The following is a 23,361-nucleotide window of genomic DNA, read 5'->3' on the forward strand; positions in this document are numbered from 1 at the left end:
TGTTTTGTTCATTTCATGGACATTTACAATATTTCTATTTATTTGCGCTCTATACTCCTCACGCATGCGGCATTCTGTTTATTTCGCGTATACATGGTCCTTTGTCTAGTCCATCCTTCTTTTTGATCAGTTTAAACAGTACTGCTTTCTCAAACACACAGTTGCCACAACTATCTTGAGACAAAAATTAGATGTTTTAGGAAATTGAATAAACATCTGATTTTTTGGGAGGGAGAATCAACCAATAAAACAGGCCTGATGTAGCTTCATCTGCAGATTCAGTTAGGATTGAATGTCCGTTCATTTATTTAACAACACCTTCAGTCTGCCAAAAGTCTTTGTGGTGGTCATTCGACCATAGCCCTTCTAATCTGCAGCTTCAACTTTAGCTCTTCATCCAGACCTGCAAAGAGGGCACAAACTTGAATACTTTTATTCTTCACAGTGGTCATAAATAGAAGTAGTGTGATCTAGTAGCAACTACATAATAAGTGTTACATATACGTAGGTATGAGTAAGAAAAGGCACGTGTAATCTGTTTTTATTGGGAATGTCCCACAATGCGATTTCCCACACACACACTCCAAAATACTTGTAATAATAGGGTTTATATGCGAGTGCCTTGTGTTAAAGCATTTCACTAATAAACTATATATTCTAAAGGGAAAATTCTGTGGAGTTTCTCTCCCATGAGTAATACCAAATTGACTATGTATCACATATAAGGTTGCTTACGTTGACTTAACTATGCGTTAATCAGGCCAACACTTCTTCACAATAGATCAGCTATTATTTTTTCAGCATTGCTACCATGGTAGCAAGCAGCCATATTAGGCTGCCCCCTTAATGCTCTGATGAAACTTTTGTATTTTTATTATTATTATTATATAGATGCTATGGATCAGTCTAGGACCATCCAGTAGCTATCTCTTACTCCGGATGAAGCCAGTGCCTTTAACATTAAACTCTGTGCTTTACTCTTATAGGAATTAATATCTAGACCTAAATATCCTACAGCTCCTCACAATATACAATGATCAAAAGGTCCCTGATGAATCAGAGATCCTTTTAAATTACAGATTTTCCTCATAAATTTTCCAAAATGTGCATTAGAGCAGTAATTTCTATTCAATAACAAAGAACTAATAATGTTATGGTCAATGTCAGAAAGATTGCAGAATGAGGATTTTTAAAAAAAATAAAAACAAAAGAGAGGCTCTTTCTTTCCTATAACCCCTTACTGACAAAGCCTGTACATGTACGGGCTCAAAATGCATGGTTTTCAATGGGTTTAGGGACCGCCCATTGTCCTTAAGGGGATAATGTAATTAGTAAACCAAAATTTATCATCACATTAAAAGTATCACTGACCGACCCCTATATCTACATAAATTGGTTCAGACTGGAGAATGAAATATTCATATGTTAGCAGAATTGTATATGTAAAGGAGGAAAAAAAGATCCTATCTACAATGACGCTACAATGCTGTTTTATATTATAATTTGTTAATTTGGTACACATTTTTTAGAAGACTCATTTTAAGTTTGATAATTACTCAGATGCTTTTTCATACCTCCTGTTGGCATGTTCAAAGCTGACAGCCTTTCATTTGTTTTCTTGCGTTGATCATGGAGTGGACGATCCCTCGGTAAGAGGGGAGGACCAATGCAGCTTGGGATGGGAACTGCAACTGGATAAATAAGTAAAATAGTTATTGCATAGATATATCACACGAGGCAAATTGGGTTCCGTAGTATAGCTAGGTATGTGTACTTTAAAGCTGACAAAATTTCATCACTAATCTCATGAAACGAGTATTGATTGTAAGGAACAAAGGCCACTGTAGGATATCATAAAGTGTGGAATAAGGTACAAAACTTTTTTAGTGTTGATAAACAAGAAAATATATACGCGAATAGGCCAAAAGGCTGGCACGCTTCCTTCCTGAATGTAATATAACCTCAGGGCCGAGTCTAGGGTCACTGAAGCCTGTGTCCAAAAAAGTACCCCAAGGTGGGAGTAGTAATATTTCTAGCTCCTCCCCTTAACAAACATAACCCCTCTAACCACACCCATTTTCTACACCTCTTTGGGCCCTCTGCGAAGTGATTGACATGTTACATGGTGAAGTCAAAGTGCCAGCTTTGTCCCCAAACAGCTTGCTAGTGTCATTTGGGCCCAAACAAGTCATCGGTGATATATTTCCCCAAAAAACAGCATTAAACTAAATGTGTCAGTGGCATCCGGTGCGCTGACAGAGCAAGAGGTGCAAACCCATAGCAAGCTCTTATTGCGCCTGAGGCAAGAAAAGAAAATTGTGCTCCCCCACTCTATCTTTGGAGGAAAATATATAAATTACAAGGATATTTAAGATTTTAGAACTGCAGAGAGTTTTAAAAAAATAGTTAAACAAATTTCACCAAACACAGTGATTTATTCACATTTTTACACTGAGGGTGGTACAGTATTACTCCCATCAACATATATTATATATATATGCAATTTTGTTTTGCCTAATAGGTGTTACTGGTCTGGATCTCAATTTAGTCTATTCTGTCCCAATAGGTGTCGCTGGTCTGGATCTCAATTTAGGCTATTTTTTTATTGCCTAATTGACGCATCGGCTGAACAGATTCAATATCGGCTCAGCAATCATGTGTCGTTAATTTTACATTCTAGCATCATCATGCTAAGCTCCTCCCATTCAAGCATCTGTTGCATGGTCACTGGAATGGGAGGAGCCTAGCAGGAGGATACTGCCTGAAATGGAACGCTCCGTTCCTGTGTCTTCAACGTCAGTCCCTCAGTATCAGCTAAACAGCATAGTCGATGGCGGGGTATCTGGCAAAAACCAATTTAGCGGAAGTATCAGCTTGTTCCGTTTCAGTCCCTCAGCTAAATTAATAGGTTTGTTGGAAACGTTATGGTCGCGTTCTCTCTGACTCTCATTGCACCTGTGCGGGCTACTCCTCTGGCACTCATCCACCCCACAAAAAAGATAGGAAAAACATCTTGTAACGGACAACCAATAATAGTTAGGTCATTTAGGTGCAAATGCAAACAAGTACAATAAAATATAACTGGAAGCACCAGTAACAATAATGTATGCTAAATACATTAAATATGGGGGGGGTAGCTAACAATGCAATCTTTGTAACAAAAACATTTTTTTGTAATATTAGACCCTAGGTAAGCATTTCCTTTGGCACACTCCCTAGCATGCAATTGCTCCCCCACGCTCCCACACCAAAAAAAAAAAATATTTGCCACACTGACTGCAGATTAGGGGATGAGTCAGTGCAGTCTTCCCTCCTTCTGACCACGGGCGTAGGAACCGGGGGGGACGGGGGGGACGGATCCCCCCCAGGAAATCATGCGGGGGGGACCGATAATAGAGAAATCCCCCCCAGGGCTGTGTGAGGTGAGTGCCATCTGTGCCCAGCTGCCCGATCAGCAGCTGCAGCGTGCAGGACTGGTTGGGGATTTCCCTAACCAGTCCAGCATTAAAGTAACACTTACCAGTCACTGAGCGCCGGGTGACGGGATATGACGTTTATATCCCAGCCCCGGCGCTCAGAATAAACAGCTGTGCGCAGCCGCACTGCAATGAGAGTAAGCAGCAAACCAGAGGGAAAAGAGGAAGAGAAAGGTAAGAGATGTGCAAAACGGACGGAGGGAGGGGGGGTCTGATGTGCAAAACGGACGGAGGGAGGGGGGGTCTGATGTGCAAAACGGAGGGAGGGGGGGTCTGATGTGCAAAACGGAGGGGGGGGTCTGATGTGCAAAACGGAGGGGGGGGTCTGATGTGCAAAACGGAGGGGGGGGGTCTGATGTGCAAAACGGAGGGGGGGGGTCTGATGTGCAAAACGGAGGGGGGGGGGTCTGATGTGCAAAACGGAGGGGGGGTCTGATGTGCAAAACGGAGGGGGGGGTCTGATGTGCAAAACGGAGGGGGGGGGTCTGATGTGCAAAACGGAGGGGGGGGGTCTGATGTGCAAAACGGAGGGGGGTCTGATGTGCAAAACGGAGGGGGGGGTCTGATGTGCAAAACGGAGGGGGGGGGTCTGATGTGCAAAACGGAGGGGGGGGGTCTGATGTGCAAAACGGAGGGGGGGGTCTGATGTGTAAAACGGAGGGGGGGGTCTGATGTGCAAAACGGAGGGGGGGTCTGATGTGCAAAACGGAGGGGGGGGGTCTGATGTGCAAAACGGAGGAGGGGGGTCTGATGTGCAAAACGGAGGGGGGGGCCTGATGTGCAAAACGGAGGGGGGGGGGCTGATGTGCAAAACGGAGGGGGGGTCTGATGATGTGTATGGGCAGTGTATATGTGTACGTGTGTATGGGCAGTGTATATGTGTACGTGTGTATGGGCAGTGTATATGTGTACGTGTGTATGGGCAGTGTATATGTGTACGTGTGTATGGGCAGTGTATATGTGTACGTGTGTATGGGCAGTGTATATGTGTACGTGTGTATGGGCAGTGTATATGTGTACGTGTGTATGGGCAGTGTGTATGTGTACGTGTGTATGGGCAGTGTATATGTGTACGTGTGTATGGGCAGTGTATATGTGTACGTGTGTATGGGCAGTGTATATGTGTACGTCTGTATGGGCAGTGTATATGTGTACGTGTGTATGGGCAGTGTATATGTGTACGTCTGTATGGGCAGTGTATATGTGTACGTCTGTATGGGCAGTGTATATGTGTACGTCTGTATGGGCAGTGTATATGTGTACGTCTGTATGGGCAGTGTATATGTGTACGTCTGTATGGGCTGTGTATATGTGTACGTGTGTATGGGCATTGTATATGTGTACGTGTGTATGGGCAGTGTATATGTGTGTATATAAGGAGTGTATTTGTCTTATAGTGTATACGTCTGTGTAAGTATGTGCAAGGGCAGTGTATATTTATGGGGAGGCATGTGTGTGTGTGTGTGTGTGAGCAGTTTATGTATGTTTGGGCAGGCGTGTATAGGGGTAGTGCATATGTGTGAGTATTGGCAAGTGTGTATCTGCAGGCAATTGCAGCGTAGATATCTGTTTTTGTGGGCAGGCATGCGTAAGAGCAGTGCATGTGTGTGTTAAAGGGAAGAGAATGATTCCCTGTAACACATGTTTAACTCAGGGGCACCTAGGGTTAAATCCAGGCCTATTTCTGGTTAAAATGAGTGTGTGTGTCACTGTATGTAGCATTTGGACACTTGGTCTAGGGCATCACTAATACAAAGCGCCACGTGTTAAATCTAGGGGTAGGCAGAGTAAGTGAAGGATGTGTTTGAATGCGTGTCTGGGTGTGATAGTGTATATTTGTGGGTATGTTATTGTGCACATCTGTTTTATGGGTATGTTAGTATGTTTCCAGGTGTATTATGGTGGGCATGTGTCTAGGTATATTAGTGTGGGAATCTTTTGGGGTGTATTATTGTGTGTGTGTATGTTAGTGTGTGCATGCGTGTGTATGTTACTCAAGTGTTTAAGTGTGTGGATATGTTCCTGTGTGCATGACGTGTTAGGAGTCTTAGATGGATCCTTCATTACATCATAGTAGTCTCTGTGGCCGTGTCCAGTCGGGTCTATCTGTGGTTGTAAGATTTTTCTGTTTCTGTGGGAATTTTCTCCCAATCATCCAGTAGAGCATTTGTGAGCTGTAGGTTATAAACCAAGACATTTTGGACAGCACTATGCTTCTAACTTTGTGGGAACAGTTTTGGGGAAGGTCTGTGCCCCAGTGTACAAAACAAGGTCCATAAAGGCAAGGTTGCAAAAATTCCCCACAGAAACACTCCAAAATCTTGTGGAAATTCCCAGAAGAGTGGAAGCCGTTATAGCTGCAAAGGGGGACCGACTACATATTAATGTCTCTGTATTTATAATGGATTGTCATAAAGTCGCTGTTGGTGAAATGGTCAGGTATACCCTACCAGTGAAAATGCTATCCCCCCCAGATTTTTAGGGGCTCCTACGCCCATGCTTCTGACCCTACTGCAACTTTAAGAGGGCCTCTCCCCCTTAATCATACCCTTTTCCTTCCTCCCTGTAGTTCAGGTATAGATTTAAAAAAACACATGTAAACAGCACTGCACACATGGGCGTAGGAGCCCCTAAAAATCTGGGGGGGATAGCATTTTCACTGGTAGGGTATACCTGACCATTTCACCAACAGCGACTTTATGACAATCCATTATAAATACAGAGACATTAATATGTAGTCGGTCCCCCTTTGCAGCTATAACGGCTTCCACTCTTCTGGGAATTTCCACAAGATTTTGGAGTGTTTCTGTGGGGAATTTTTGCAACCTTGCCTTTATGGACCTTGTTTTGTACACTGGGGCACAGACCTTCCCCAAAACTGTTCCCACAAAGTTAGAAGCATAGTGCTGTCCAAAATGTCTTGGTTTATAACCTACAGCTCACAAATGCTCTACTGGATGATTGGGAGAAAATTCCCACAGAAACAGAAAAATCTTACAACCACAGATAGACCCGACTGGACACGGCCACAGAGACTACTATGATGTAATGAAGGATCCATCTAAGACTCCTAACACGTCATGCACACAGGAACATATCCACACACTTAAACACTTGAGTAACATACACACGCATGCACACACTAACATACACACACACAATAATACACCCCAAAAGATTCCCACACTAATATACCTAGACACATGCCCACCATAATACACCTGGAAACATACTAACATACCCATAAAACAGATGTGCACAATAACATACCCACAAATATACACTATCACACCCAGACACGCATTCAAACACATCCTTCACTTACTCTGCCTACCCCTAGATTTAACACGTGGCGCTTTGTATTAGTGATGCCCTAGACCAAGTGTCCAAATGCTACATACAGTGACACACACACTCATTTTAACCAGAAATAGGCCTGGATTTAACCCTAGGTGCCCCTGAGTTAAACATGTGTTACAGGGAATCATTCTCTTCCCTTTAACACACACATGCACTGCTCTTACGCATGCCTGCCCACAAAAACAGATATCTACGCTGCAATTGCCTGCAGATACACACTTGCCAATACTCACACATATGCACTACCCCTATACACGCCTGCCCAAACATACATAAACTGCTCACACACACACACACACACATGCCTCCCCATAAATATACACTGCCCTTGCACATACTTACACAGACGTATACACTATAAGACAAATACACTCCTTATATACACACATATACACTGCCCATACACACGTACACATATACAATGCCCATACACACGTACACATATACACAGCCCATACAGACGTACACATATACACTGCCCATACAGACGTACACATATACACTGCCCATACAGACGTACACATATACACTGCCCATACACACGTACACATATACACTGCCCATACAGACGTACACATATACACTGCCCATACACACGTACACATATACACTGCCCATACAGACGTACACATATACACTGCCCATACACACGTACACATATACACTGCCCATACACACGTACACATATACACTGCCCATACAGACGTACACATATACACTGCCCATACACACGTACACATATACACTGCCCATACACACGTACACATATACACTGCCCATACAGACGTACACATATACACTGCCCATACACACGTACACATATACACTGCCCATACACACGTACACATATACACTGCCCATACACACGTACACATATACACTGCCCATACACACGTACACATATACACTGCCCATACACACGTACACATATACACTGCCCATACACATCATCAGACCCCCCCTCCGTTTTGCACATCAGGCCCCCCCCTCCGTTTTGCACATCAGCCCCCCCCCCTCCGTTTTGCACATCAGGCCCCCCCCTCCGTTTTGCACATCAGACCCCCCTCCTCCGTTTTGCACATCAGACCCCCCCCCTCCGTTTTGCACATCAGACCCCCCCTCCGTTTTGCACATCAGACCCCCCCCTCCGTTTTACACATCAGACCCCCCCCTCCGTTTTACACATCAGACCCCCCCCCTCCGTTTTGCACATCAGACCCCCCCCCCTCCGTTTTGCACATCAGACCCCCCCCCTCCGTTTTGCACATCAGACCCCCCTCCGTTTTGCACATCAGACCCCCCCTCCGTTTTGCACATCAGACCCCCCCCCCTCCGTTTTGCACATCAGACCCCCCCCTCCGTTTTGCACATCAGACCCCCCCTCCGTTTTGCACATCAGACCCCCCCCCTCCGTTTTGCACATCAGACCCCCCCCCTCCGTTTTGCACATCAGACCCCCCCCTCCGTTTTGCACATCAGACCCCCCCTCCCTCCGTTTTGCACATCAGACCCCCCCTCCCTCCGTCCGTTTTGCACATCTCTTACCTTTCTCTTCCTCTTTTCCCTCTGGTTTGCTGCTTACTCTCATTGCAGTGCGGCTGCGCACAGCTGTTTATTCTGAGCGCCGGGGCTGGGATATAAACGTCATATCCCGTCACCCGGCGCTCAGTGACTGGTAAGTGTTACTTTAATGCTGGACTGGTTAGGGAAATCCCCAACCAGTCCTGCACGCTGCAGCTGCTGATCGGGCAGCTGGGCACAGACGGCACTCACCTCACACAGCCCTGGGGGGGATTTCTCTATTATCGGTCCCCCCCGCATGATTTCCTGGGGGGGATCCATCCCCCCCGTCCCCCCCGGTTCCTACGCCCGTGACTGCACATGTAGATGAACTAAATGAGAAAATTTTTTCATGAGCAACCAATCTGTGCTTTTCTCCTCCGCTCTCTGCCGCCTGATTGCTGTGCACCCATCTCAGCAAGACCCTGTCTAACCCTTACTATTTAAAAGATTCTCCAGCCTGAATAGCGATTAGTGTTAGCAAGGCCCACCTGGTTTGTCCTGTGGGTATCTGACTGTAACTTCTCCATCTTCTTCATTTGCTCTGATAACACCTGCAATGTAAAAAAACAAGCAGTGCATGTTATGTAGACACCACAATAATATAAATCCAGTATTCCAACAATGTTTGGAAGTAATTTTGAAATTGGCCACTTGTAAATTGGCCACTTGTAAATATTTTCACAAACCCACTTAAAGATTATTCAGATACATATAAATAACCATAGAAGATATACCGGTATATATATATATATATATATATATATATATATCTTTTAATTATAAAATTAATGATTCTATGATTCTTTGCCATAAGGCATAAAATGCATTGGGGACTATTTGTTATGTCTTCTGCCTGCCAAGTCAAGATGAAAGGGATAATGTTTTGCTGTAAGCTGTAAGTTGTCTCATGTATGGTAACAGGTAGAGTGCTGCCATCTTCCAATGCTAATCATCCTACAGTATGGCTGCCTCCTAGATCCAAAACAAAGATGTCAAGCCCTCCCCTAAAGGCTCAACTTCTAAGGGGAAAGTGGATAGTGTAAAGAAACTCCGTGGGGGCACCATGATACACTGGTATATTTTTCTGACCCAATACCAGTTGCTCACATTCTTACAACAGACCATCTCCGGTCTACTGTGGTTGAGTCTAAAGATGTCTCAAAAGCTACTCAATTGTAGGGAATAACATGATTGGGGTCAAGTGGCCCATCAGCCCAGCAGGGTCTAATTGGCCAAAATCACAACATGGCTTTTTCCTGACTCCTTGTGTGGCAATCCTCGAGCACTGAACTGTGCCTCATTATTGATGATTCTATATTTCCTGCCTAACATGACTCCACACATCTGCTATTTATAAAATAAACACTACAACAAAGCTCCAAACAATGTTGTTTTATGTTATAATTTGTTAATACATATTCTTAATTTGCATATGATGCTGCATGTTAGCATACATGCTGTATAGATTCCTAGTGCCCTGTTTTCTGGTACACATTTTTTAGAAGACTCATTTTAAGTTTAATGATTACTCAGATGGATGCGCTTTGATACCTCCTGTTGGCATTTTCAAAGCTGACTGCCTTTCATTTGTTTTTTTGGGTTGTTCAGGGAGTGGACGATCCCGGGGTAAGACGGGAGGACCATTGCAGCTCGTGATGGGAACTGCAACTAGATAAATAAGAAAAATAGTTGTTACATAGATATATTACACAAAGCAAATTGAATTCCATAGTATAGCTAGCTATATGTCCTTTACGGCTAACAAATCGTCATCACTAATCTTATTATACAAGTATTAATTCTAAGGGGGGGGGTGCCACTGTAGGAGGATGTTAAGTTTGGAGTGAGACACTTTAATACAAAATGTGGGTAAACAAACAAAAAAATATAAAGTGGTACCTTTAGAGTAACAAACTAGTAAAACTACTCATTACCATGGGGGCTACATTGATGTAAAGTAATTAGCTAATGCGTTTTAGAACTTCCTGAGCTTAAATCCCTATTTAGGGCTTTTATACATAAATAGACCATAAGGCTGGCATACATCCGTACTGAATGTAATCTAATTGTTAATACTTAGAAGATTCTCCAGCCTGAACAGCAATTAGTTTTAGTAAGGCCCACCTGGTTTGTCCTGTGGATATCTTACTGTAACTTCTCCATCTTCTTCATTTACGTAAATAACTTCTGCAACATAAAAAAAAAAAAAAAAATCAACATATAAAATCAACTTGTGTGTTTTATGTAGACACCAGAACAACATAAATCCAGTATTCCAATAAAAATAAGGACTCCTGAGGAAAAAAAAACAAGGGTTTGATGTAAAGATGAATAAAGAACTTCTGACATCATTGTATTTTATGTACAGCAAAGAACGTAGTGGAGGATGTAGCAATAGTTAATAATGAATTATGCACTGTCAAAGAAAAAGCTAAATTTAAACCATGATATTAAAGAGTTTTGGTACAGATCAGGGAAGGAATTCAAAATTAGGAATTTCACTATTCCCACTGTAACGGACCGGGCAGGGTAGTAGGAGATCCGCAATGCAGAACCTGGACACGAGCCAGAGCAGGCGAGCACACAGGAGAGTAGTCACAAACAAAGCCGAGGTCAAGGATTGGAGAAATCAAGATCAACGGGAGACGAAAGCCGAAGTCAGGACTGGAGCAAGCAGGACAATCGTGAAGCGAAGCCGGGGTCTAGGATTGGAGAAATCAGGATCAACGGGAGACTAAGCCAAAGTCAGAATCAGAACAACACAGAACTGCGTTCAGAGCCCAGAGCAGGAGATAAGAATCTCTTTGACAGGCAATCCATGGACAGCTAAAACGCCCTTAAATAGCCCAGGCAGATAACCCCACCTCCAGCTACTGCAGGGAAAAACAGGTACTGTTCCTTTAAATTGTGGGTTGTACTCAGGTGAGTCGCTGCAGCTGGACCCGGTACCCGCAGACAGAGGGTACTCGGGTGAGTCGCTGCGGCAGGGTCCGGCACGCGGACCCCGACAGCTGGACCCGGTACCCGCAGACAGCGGGCACTCGGGTGAGTCGCTGCTGCGGGGTCCGGTATGCGGACCCCGACAGCTGGACCCGGTACCCGCAGACAGCGAGAACTCGGGTGAGTCGCTGCGGCGGGGTCCGGTACGCGGACCCTGACAATTATTAACCGCCGGCTTGAGCTGGGAAACATGAACCGAATCAGAGATCTTCATTGTGACGGGCAGGTCCAGCTTGTAGGACACATCATTTATCCTAGACCGAACCGTGTAGGGACCAATGTATTTGGGACCCAGAGTCCTGGAATTCTGCCGCAGGCGAAGATTTCTGGAGGAAAGCCAGACCTTATCACCAGGCCGAAGACACGGAGCAGGAGAGCGAAGACGGTCAGCTGCCCTCTGTTGTTTCTGTTTGGCAGCAGCGAGAAGTTGTCGAGTAGTTCGCCATCTGTGAACAATGTCCTGTGCCAATGAGTCTGCAGCAGGTAAGTTGGATGGTGTCAGGGTAGAGGGCCACATGGAAGGATTAAAACCGTATGCCACAAAGAACGGGCAGTTCTTTAGAGATTCGTGAAAGGAATTATTATAGGAAAACTCCGCTAAATTAAGTAACTGGGACCAATTGGAGTGATCTTCGGATACGAAGGAGCAGAGGTAGTGTTTGAGGACTTGGTTGGTCCGTTCAGTCTGACCATTGGATTGAGGATGATACGCAGATGAGAGGTGCGTAGCTACGCCAAGATGTTTGCATAAAATCCTCCAAAAACGAGAGATGAATTGAGGGCCGCGGTCAGAGATGATTTGTTGTGACACACCGTGGAGGCGAACAATGTCTCGCAGAAAGATGTTAGAGAGTTCTTTGGCAGAGGGTAACTTGGGTAAAGCAGTAAAATGAGCCATCTTGGAGAATAAATCGACCACCACTAAGATTACGTTGTTGCCCTCGGATCTCGGTAGGTCTGTAATAAAGTCCATAGCTATGTGGCTCCACAGTCTATCAGTTATAGGCAAGGGACATAATAACCCAGACTTTTTGGAACGTGGGACCTTGTGATGAGCGCAGACCAAACAGGCCCGTATGAAGTCTTTGAAGCGGGTGAAAAATAATGCCCTCCGAGCTTGTCTAGGATTAAGGCGTTTGGCGTTTTCAGGTACGTAAGGTTCTTATGATCCGCGTAGACCACAATAGGAGTTTCAGAACCCTCCAAGGAGGTGAGGCCACTCTTCAAATGCCAATTTGATGGCTAACAACTCTCTGTTGCCAATGTCATAATTACGCTCTGCAGGTGAGAAACGTCTGGAAAAATAGGCACATGGATGAATCCTATTGGAAGATGGATGTCTTTGAGACAGCACAGCCCCTACGCCTAATTCAGAAGCATCCACTTCTAAGCTAAACGGTTTGGTTGAATCGGGGCGTTTCAGGATAGGTTCGGATGCAAATGCGGCTTTGAGACAGCGGAAAGCTGTGAGGGCTTCTGCAGACCATTTACGGGGGTCTGAGCCTTTCTTAGTTAAGGCGGTGATGGGAGAAATGATTTGGGAGAAATTCCTGATGAATCGCCGATAGTAGTTGGCGAAACCTAGGAAGCGCTGGATTCCCTTCAGATCAGTAGGAAGGGGCCATTGGGTAACAGCGGCCAGTTTATTGGGATCCATCTCCAGATGACCTTCAGAAATTACATAGCCCAAAAAGGTGGTGCATGATTGTTCGATTTCACATTTCTCCGCCTTGGCAAATAAGTTGTTCTCTCTCAGCAGTTGAAGCACTGATCGGACATGTGCACGATGTTCCTGCAGAGTCTTGGAATAAATCAAGATGTCATCGAGATAAACTATCACATGAGACAGCAGCATATCACGGAATATGTCGTTAACAAAACTCTGGAATACGGCAGGTGCATTACACAACCCGAATGGCATCACGAGGTACTCATAGTGACCGTACCAGGTATTGAATGCAGTCATCCATTCGTCTCCTTGGCGAATCCGGATTAAATTGTAAACCCCACGGAGATCTAGTTTGGTTGGTCATATAATTCAGAGATCAGGGGTATAGGATACTTATTCTTTATGGTGATGCTGTTCAATCCCCTGTAATCGATGCACGGACGGAGGGAGCCGTCTTTTTTCTTAACGAAGAAAAAACCTGCGCCAGCTGGACAGCACGATGGCCGAATTAACCCCTTCTGGATATTCTCCTCAATGTATTGAGCGAGAGCACGGTTCTCTGGTTCAGACAAGGGATAAGTTCTTCCAGGGGGTGGTGAAGTACCAGGAAGAAGTTGGCCCTCTGTTTAGAAAAGACATCCAGGAAGTCATGATATTGCGGAGGAACAAGTAATCGGGGGTTCTCTCCTGGAGACTCAAGCACTGCGTGGGTGGCACGGAAACTCTGGAGGCATGAGGTTTGGCAGGAGGCACCCCACGCAGAAATCTGTCTTGCTTCCCAGTCAATGGTAGGATTATGAAGAGACAGCCAAGGTAACCCCAAAATCAATGGTATGTGGGGACTGTGAAGAACGTCGAGAGAAATAGACTCCTCGTGAAGAACTCCTAAGGTCATCTGGATACATATAGTGGAGTGAGACACAACCCCTGACCCTAGAGTAGAGCAATCCAATGCGGAAATAGGTATAGAATGGGTACAGGGAATAAGTGGAATACCCATGCTTTTAGCCCAAGTGGAGTCAATAAAGTTCCCGGCTGCGCCCGAATCTATGAAGGCTTGTGTGACCACTTGGTGGCCTGTCCACTGGAGAGTAGCAGGGACTAACAGTCTGTTTTGAACGGGAGGTGTGATGGAAGAAATGCTCAGTGGACCACCTCCGAATTCCACTAAGCCTTGGCGTTTCCCTGCCTCCGGGGGCAGGATAAAACTCTGTGACCCTTCTGACCACAGTATAGGCATTGTCCTAGAACCCAGTGGCGTCTCTTCTCCTCCTCGGACAGATGCAGAATGGGACCAATCTCCATGGGTTCCTCCCCAGGCGCAGCAGCGTTATCAGGAGAAGGTGGCGAGTATACAGAAGACCGAAAGGGACGAGGTCGCTTCTCCCGTTCCCTCTCCTGCTTACGTTCTTGGCCTCGGGCATCCAACTTGAGACAGAGGGCAATGAGATCTTTTAAATTCTCTGGAAGGTCCCGGTAAGTCAGGGCATCCTTCAGATCGTCGTTAAGCCCTCTCCGAAATGCCGCTCTTAGGGCCTCATTGTTCCACTTAGTCTCATAAGCTAGGGTACGGAATTCTACAGTGTACTGGGCGACAGTTCTTCTGCCTTGCTGTAAGTCCATAATAGATCCTTCGGCATTATCACGCCGGCCTGGAGCGTCAAAAACAGCCCGAAAGGCAGAAATAAACGAGTCAGCATTGTCCATCAAAGGAGAGTTCTGCTCCAACAGCGGGGATGCCCAAGCCAGAGCCTCTCCTCTTAATAGGTTGATGATGAAGGCTACCTTGGTGGCATTAGAGGAGAAGGTCTGTGACTGGGTCTTGAAGTGTAGCTGGCACTGATTGAGGAACCCTCTGCATTCAAGAGAGTTACCAGAAAACTTATCTGGCATAGGCATCTTAGAAGGATTGGCAGGAAAGCTGGAAGCAGCGGAAGCCACGGTGGTGGAGGCCGGAACAGGAACCGGAACAGACGGAGTAGTAAGGGCCCGAAGAAGATCAGTCATCGTATCCAGCTTCTGTTCCAAGGTTAGCAGGTGAGAGGCATGGGAAGCCAAAATATGGTTGTGTCGTTCCTGTCGAGATGATAAATGACTGAGGTCTGCGGGATCCATGTGGGCCTGTAAAACTGTAACGGACCGGGCAAGGTAGTAGGAGATCCGCAATGCAGAACCTGGACACGAGCCAGAGCAGGTGAGCACACAGGAGAGTAGTCACAAACAAAGCCGAGGTCAAGGATTGGAGAAATCAAGATCAACGGGAGACGAAGCCGAAGTCAGGACTGGAGCAAGCAGGACAATCGTGAAGCGAAGCCAGGGTCTAGGATTGGAGAAATCAGGATCAACGGCAGACGAAGCCAAAGTCAGAATCAGAACAACACAGAACCGCGTTCAGAGCCCAGAGCAGGAGATAAGGATCTCTTTGACAGGCAATCCATGGACAGCTAAAACGCCCTTAAATAGCCCAGGCAGATAACCCCGCCTCCAGCTATTGCAGGGAAAAACAGGTACTGTTCCTTTAAATTGGTTGCACATGTGCAGTAGTAGCTAGTCGGCCATCTTGGATGTGGCATGAGTCTTCAGGTTCCGGCGGCCATCTTTGGAGTGGCGCACGCATGCGTGTAGTGCACGACAGGAATGGCACGGTGACTCGAGGCTCTAGTGCGGCGGCGGGACACTGTTATGGCTGTAGTAGTTACAGGCTGGGTGGTTACACCCACTGCATTTATCCATGTGTTATAGTTTAGATTGATTCCTCACTTGGCAACCTTTGTGCACTAAACTGTGCCTCATCACTGTGGGTTCTATAGGTCCTGCTTACGTGGGACCTGAGTCTTGACTCCATATCTCTGCTACTCATAACTTTATGTATTGACAGACCAAAGGTGGCTGAATACCTTGAGATAAAGGGGGTGGTAGTAGGTAAAACACTACCAGCAAAAGGATTCCTAGGTTCCAGGTCTATCTCTGAATTCAATTCTTAAATATGGCAACTTCTGGTGGAAAGGTCTAATTTGCCTGTGTTACCTGTAGGCAATTATTAATACTACTGCTGAGGCTGACAAATATTACAAACTTAAATTGCATTATCCGATTCTTCTGTACAACTGCTGCATCGTCTCCTGCCCTGTTAAAGCATGTTAGTGTACAGAATATCACAAACAGGATTTTGCCTGACATCCTGGACAGGTCCTTGACCAAATGGCAAATCTGGTGCCCCCACCATCCAACATGTGAGTATGGTTAAAGGCCAAAATTATGCCAATTTGCCATGTACTTTTCTTTGTATACTTGAGGGTCATAATAATAAAAACATAGTAATTTAGTACCAGCCCAAGGGACAGCCCCCCGCTCTGGCCAGCCCCATGTGGCCTGTGAATATTGGGCAACCTTAAATATACAATCTTAACTTATTATGAGTTTTCATAGATAGTTTGATATTATTTTGTTAACAAAATTATATTTTAAAATTAAGGATATCTGGAAAAAAAATGAAACTCACAACTCAAAAATACCGTATTTGCTCGATTATAAGACGAGGTTTTTTTCAGAGCAAATGCTCTGAAAAATACCCCTCGTCTTCTAATCGGGGTCGTCTTCTAATCAGACCTCAAATAGAGGTCTGATTAGGAGACTAAGATCCAGATCCCCCGCACCGCTGCAGGGGACCTGGATCCTCCTGTCTCACCCCCCCCCATCATACACACACTTACCGGTGCTTCCTGCTGTATTGCCGGGGCAGCGGGTTGACGTCTACGCGATCCGCGTAGACAACGTCCGCTGCAGCCGGAAGGAGGTGTGGCTAGCAGCGGGGGTTGTCTGCGTCCGTCGCGTAGACCTTCCCCGACTGTCAGAGATCAGACGGGGAAAGTATACGCAACGGACGCATACAAACCCCCGCTGCCAACTCCACCTCCTTCCGGCTGCAGCGGAAGGCGACGTCAAGCCACTGCTCCGGCTGGAAGCACCGGTAAGAGAGGGCTGAGAGGGGTGAGAGGGGAGAGAGAGGGGGGAGAGAGGGGGGAGAGAGGGGGAGGGGGGTGAGAGAAGGGAGAGGGCTGAGAGAGAGAGAGTGTGTGTGTGTGTGTGTTAGTTAAATGGGGGTATAGGGTGTGTGTGTGTTAAATGGGGGCATAGGGCATTTCTGGAGTGGCGTTAAGGGGGCATTTAATAGAGCACTCTGCCTCCTGAAATACCTTATACCTCCCTATATGCCACTCTGCCCCATAATATGCCTTTTAAGCCCCTAAATGCCAGAGTGGCATATAGGGGTATAAGGCATTTCTGGAGGCAGAGTGCTCTATACAATGCCTTTTAACTCCCTTAATGCCACTCTGCCTCCTGAAATGCCTTATAGCTCCCTATATGCCACTCTGCCCCATAATATGCATTTTAACCCCCTAAATGCCAGAATGGGATATAGGGGTATAAGGCATTTCTGGAGGCAGGGTGGCACATAGGGGGTCAAAAGGCATACCATGGGGCACAGTGGCATATAGAGGGTTAAAAGGCATATCATGGGCCACAGTGCCATATTGGAGTGGCAAGCCTGGGGGCAGATGTGCGTAACTGGGGGACAGGTTGGAAAACACAAGAAATAAAAACAAAAAAAATATTTTTCTCAATCATAGCTTTTATTAAAAAAAATAGTTTACATGAATTAACATTTACTGGTAAAACTTTTTTCCTTTGGGGTCGTCTTATATTCAGGCTTTTTCTTTTTTTCCTAAGTTAATATTCAGATTTTGGGGGTCGTCTTATAATCAGGGTCGTCTTATAATCGAGCAAATACGGTACATGAACTTACCAATTCTGTTCTCATAGTCGTTGTGTTTCTCAAAAGGAATCAGGCAGTTGTTAGTACTCTTTACAAAGTGATTGACAACGTGGGCGAGTGTGCGACAGATAACCTAGAGAAACACATTGTTTTACACATTGTTTGAATAAGTGTGTGCTATTAGAAAATAACATTTTAAGAATATTGTAAAATAATCCTAATAGATTGTAAAATTGCAAGAGCTGGACCCTCCTCCCCTTCTATACTGGTAATTCTTATGAGGTGTCAATCATATTGTCAAACTGTATGTTGTCAGGGTTAATGTTACTTTTTACTGACCCTGGAATCTGCTGGTGCGCTATAAGTAAATGTTTTGCAATATAATGCAGAGGAAACGTACTTCAGCATACAATTGCTGTGTGGAACGTGAAACCGGGGACACTAGAGAAAGCAGGACTTTGTGAAAAATAAAAGAACAATGAAAAGTTACATATGTCCCATTAAGTGTAGGTGATCAGCGCACACTTCCTCTTTCATGCTGAGTTTATAGCTAACAGAGTAATTACTCACTGTCTAGTAAACCATGAGAATGCACATCTTTCTGTTAAAGGTGAAATACTTCTGTTAATTAATTGGTCTCAGCTCAAACCTCTCCCCATTTGGGGTGATTTTGCCTTATCCTATCTGTATATTTAATTCCATATATAAATTATTAATTATACTTTGCAAATACTAGCAGATCTCTAATTGTATTATTTCCCCTGATAATAAAATCACATGAAGGTTGTACAAAAACTTGTAAAGGCCTTTGTAGTCTTCTATGTGGTTAAGGTTCAGCATTCAGGAGTCCAATAAATCTAACAGGTGCTGCCTGTTCCAATGCAACAGATATCTATACTGAAAAAATCAGATCACTCGTAAACTAAACTTTTGATCATATTTTGAAAAACCTCCACCAAAACCCCAACTTATAATAGAGAGGTGCAAAGTTGAAAATAAATAAAAAAAATAAAAATCTCTGAGGTTCTTTGGACCTCAAGCAACTTCTGCTTGGGGGTGTTGTTCAACATATCCACCACCCTCTCAATAAAAAGAATTTTTTCCTTACATTAAGTAAAACTTTCATATGTTAAATAAAAGTAAAAACCCCAGGGGTTCTGTGGACCTGAAGCCACTAGAATGAAATATTACTTTGCGCTACTGCTGTGGGAGATATCTGAGGGAACAACAAGCCTTCTGGCTTGTCTGGTGGCTGTAGATGAGTGTTTAATAATGCTTCTACATACCCCTAAATTTTAGTGGAAGGGTTTTCCTTTACCCACCATAACTTATGTAATGGTATTGCGTGTAAAAGTAAATCTTACCGGTGGCTCCAACTGGATTACATAGCCATTCTGCTCCTGATTGACCTTGTAATGCTTGAGGACAAAGCTTCTGCAACAAAAGGAGCCATATGATACAGTGCCAATTGTGACCATGCATGGCTTTAGCCTACAGCTTAGTTTACTCAAATAACAGTTACTTAAGCTTAATAAGTCTTCTTTTCTTATTCAAATGTATGTATAGAACATATCCATTATTTTCATGAATACACCACTAATAAAGTATTGGTGTGGCATACATGCCTATTCTATTCAAAAAACCATTCGACTTGCTGGACCCATGCAGGTTAGAAGGAGAAATATTTGGAGGACAATGCCATCTTCCCTAAATTTACCTTACATCAGATATCTGTCATTTGACTCAAACCTTGCTGCATGAGAAAGCATAACAGTGTTGAATTTGTATCTACAGCATTGCAAGTGAAATCTGAAGATTTGACTAAAGTTGATTGCTTTTAATTAACTGGAGGGACAAAGCAGCCATTACACGCACTATTGTGAATGCGTTAAAAAAACAGGATTTTTAAATGTCATTCTGGCATTTTGTCCTATTTATCTTTTATGGGATATAGATCATGTGGGTAGAGCCAACAGTGTCAGTATCATGTATTATGTTAAAGAGAAGAACAAACAATGTTTACCAATAAATACTCCTATGTTATTCATGACAAGGTTGATGGTGGGATTATATTGACTTCTTCTTGGAGTCATGATGGATTTTCCTCATTCGAGATAAATTGGCATAATCCAGTTTGGGTTTGACATTTGTTTTCATCTGGACGCCGTTAAAGATATGGCATGCAACATACTTATGTTTAGCACTTATACTTATCATCTGTACACAGTACATAATATGTATGAACTGAATCTGGTAGAAACTAGGTATATGAGTGTGAATTACATATGGATTGAGCAGGAGATGCAGGATCTGGCTTCATGTGCTAGTGTTGTGTATAGAGGTATCTATGCAAACACTACATCAATTTATACAGTACTAGGAATGTTCATCCTGGGGGAGCTCAATCAGATGTATTTCAGCCCTGCAGTGCAGACAAATATAGAAATTAAGCAGCGGGGGGGGGGGGCAATCTGCCCCTGATTAGCTTTAGAGAGGCTTCTTCTCATTTGTGCTACATGGAGTTATACAATTTACTACTAGATCAAGGTGTGTTGGCACCTGAAAACCTAACCTGAATATAACAAGCCCAGTTGGTTCCTGACATTATGCAGACAGGAGCATAAGTAGGAGCACAGGTACACACATGGCACTGTGGGTATTTGCCCAAACGTTCAGAGATCATTTACCTTGTCATTGGTACGCTAGACTGTGAGACAAGTTAGGGTTCCTGCATTACCAAAGGGGACTTGGATTTAAAGCATAACATTTTGAATAATAGTAAATACATATAAATATGAATTAATTTAATTACCCCAGTATCATTACCTGTGATTCTGTTGGCAAGTAGTTACAGATATGCTCTGTTGGTTTCCTCCAGGACGTAACAAGATATTTCCACAGTCTGGATTTTCTTTCAACAAAGTCTCAGCTTCCATTCGTGACACATGATAAAAACAGCTACAGATGATATGCAAAAAAGTAAGTTTGTGCAATGAGTGGTATGTAAGAAATCACCATGAGAAGAACCTTCATTATATAAAACATCACAATTAGGTAGCACAAAAAAGTTACTGATCAGCAGAAGATAAATCTAACTAAAACTCAATTTATGAGCATTCATACAAAGATTTTAAAATATGTGATTCCTCCTCACTTCTTACCTGGGGATTTCCGTGTCTTCTAACTGCATTTGTCTCTCCTTCTCTTTCTCCAGAGCCTCCTTTAGTGCAAGCATAGGTCCTGGGAGTAGAGTAAGGCCTGGTGGTATACTCAACTGGAGAAGCAGAAAGCAATAAAAGAGTATAGCAGGTGTAATGTTTTTTATTCTCATAGTTGAAGAGGTAGGTGTGCAAGGTCAAGGATTACAACCCCTTCTAGTTCAAAATATGAAAATATAAATTGGTTGGATGCAAGAGTTACAAGATGGAGCAATAGCAGATATAATAAAGCATGATTAAGACGTTTTATGGCTTTCTAATTGGGAATGCTGGAATTGGAAGTGATAGACTTGAGTGACTATAACAGAAAAACTGACGAAATGGAATACTTTTGCTGTCAATTACCTCTGCCATTGTGATTATATAAGCTCTCCACATCTCTCGACTCTCCTGGGATTGTGTCTGTAATAATAATAATTGAAGACATGACTGAAGAGCATAACTTTATGCATGTAAGCAGTATATATATATGTAAGCAGTAACTTGCTCACCTTGAAATGTATTTCCTTGTCTTTCAGACTCAGGGAAAAAAGAAATTCTGATGAAGATTTGGCTTTAGTTTGGATTGAAGGCACTTCAGTTGACACAAAATTCTCCAGAGAGATGCAGTCCACACACTAAGAGAGGCATAGAACATAGTTATACAAAAAGATAGATAGATAGATAGATAGATAGATAGATAGATAGATAGATAGATAGATAGATAGATGATAGATAGATAGATAGATAGATAGATAGATAGTACAAGCTTTCATTGTACAGTGACAACAAACCACTCAAATCTCATTTACAAAATTGGCATGTTCTTATCTTATTGTATACTAAAAACACAATTGTACCCTCAGATCCTTGTGGTTAGAGTAAAAGCGAAGAGAGTTTCCAAGGAGTCCAACCCAAAGCTTCTTGTAGACCTAGAAGAAAATACATGTCATAGGAAGAATGCCATTTTGAATTATAGATACTGAGTGCTTTAAGTAGACATTTTATAAAACTTGAAAGTTGGAATATAATTCTGAAAGTTCATGATCCTGTGGTGGCGACCATGTGCCCAGTTGGAGTTGGGTTACAAAGCTGGCTTTTTGGTAAAATGAAAGAGATATACCACAAACAAGCTTCAGTATGGAAGCAAAACGCAAGTAGGCATGTATTTTTTAAATGACATATACAGCTTCCTTACCTTATCGTTTACATCTTTTTTGTATAGGTATTCCTCATAATAGTGCTCTGGTGCTGGGTTCCTTAAACGAGACATGATCTGTATCCAGATTAATATTCAAGTGAACAAAATCACAGTTTCAGCTAGAGCTGCTCTTTGGAATAGCTTTTTTAACATTTGCATACACTTTGCTCACCAGGAAGCTGGAAGGTGTACAGGGCAAAGGGGTGGATCAGGGAGTTTACTTACATTCCAGTATCTCAGAGAAAAGATTTAACCCGGTCGTGACTACAGGTATACTGGCATTCATTTTCAGCAATTTTTTCACAAACACTTCCGTGTTGCTTGCGATGTTTTGTGGGACTACAAAAAGAATCCACAAAAACAGGTTCTGTTGCATTTTGGGACTACAGAAATACCTTACATGCGTTGTTTTTTATGCTTTTGCATTTTAGAATTTACAAAAAAATGCCGTCATAGGTTCCAAACCTGCAAATGTCACAAATTGTTTTGCCTATAGCCGTCAGTTCCAAATACCCCAAATAAAAGGTATATATTTCTCACAGATAACTGTGTAAATTGCTGGAATCATTTGCGTACTTGTCATGTAGCAATTTTGCCACCAATGTCTGTCAAAGTTAGCCTTAGCTTTCATTTTCTGCGTTTTTTTTCTCAGAGAAATCTACCAAAACATATTCAGCTACCTCCCCAGATTATGGGACTACCTCCCATACACAGGTTTCATATGCTTATGAAAGTCATAGAGCACTTTGTCCTGGCATTCCACTTGCAAGTGGTAGTCTTTGATGCTGTCTGCCATTGGTTCTCAAAGTCAAACCTAAGTCCATTATGACTGGACAACAAACACAGTATTTTTCTGCATGAGAGTTGTGGTTTCAACTAGCTCACTTCACTATTTTCTACATAGGGCTTGTGAAAGCCCATATGTTTGTCCCACATTTTATTTTGGCTCTGTTTTCATGTATCGCACCCCATCCCTATGTCTTACCTCCTCAGGGAAAGGAGTATATTCACCGACTTTCCCAAGGAGTAAGGGCTCATGGACCCTGTGTTCCCCTTGTGCTATTCCCTTTCCTCCCTGCCTGGAACCTGACTGAGACTTATCTGCTTTGGACATCCAT

General features: G+C 43.7%; 1 protein-coding gene across 5 annotated transcripts; it reads right to left on the minus strand.

Annotated features, from left to right (window-relative positions):
* Positions 1-175: 175 nt before the first annotated feature.
* On the minus strand, positions 176-22,398 carry STAP2 (signal transducing adaptor family member 2). 5 transcript variants are annotated; one of them, XM_053461750.1, is made up of 13 exons: positions 22,241-22,395; positions 21,903-21,974; positions 21,555-21,680; positions 21,409-21,465; positions 21,007-21,119; positions 20,672-20,803; positions 19,210-19,279; positions 17,876-17,978; positions 10,524-10,586; positions 9,951-10,061; positions 8,888-8,950; positions 1,575-1,691; positions 176-403 (listed from the first exon to the last, which is right to left on the minus strand). In XM_053461750.1, exons 1-13 carry the CDS (start codon positions 22,313-22,315, stop codon positions 348-350), a joined length of 1,158 nt encoding a protein of 385 aa, XP_053317725.1. In that variant the 5' UTR covers positions 22,316-22,395; the 3' UTR covers positions 176-347. The 5 variants fall into 5 exon arrangements, with proteins under 5 accessions (XP_053317725.1, XP_053317724.1, XP_053317723.1 ...); XM_053461749.1 differs by having other exon boundaries at positions 1,575-1,685; positions 9,951-10,067; XM_053461748.1 differs by having other exon boundaries at positions 9,951-10,067; positions 19,210-19,276; positions 22,241-22,394.
* Positions 22,399-23,361: the final 963 nt, after the last annotated feature.

This window comes from Spea bombifrons, chromosome 1, assembly GCF_027358695.1.
Source record: "Spea bombifrons isolate aSpeBom1 chromosome 1, aSpeBom1.2.pri, whole genome shotgun sequence".
Classification (NCBI taxonomy): domain Eukaryota; kingdom Metazoa; phylum Chordata; class Amphibia; order Anura; family Pelobatidae; genus Spea; species Spea bombifrons.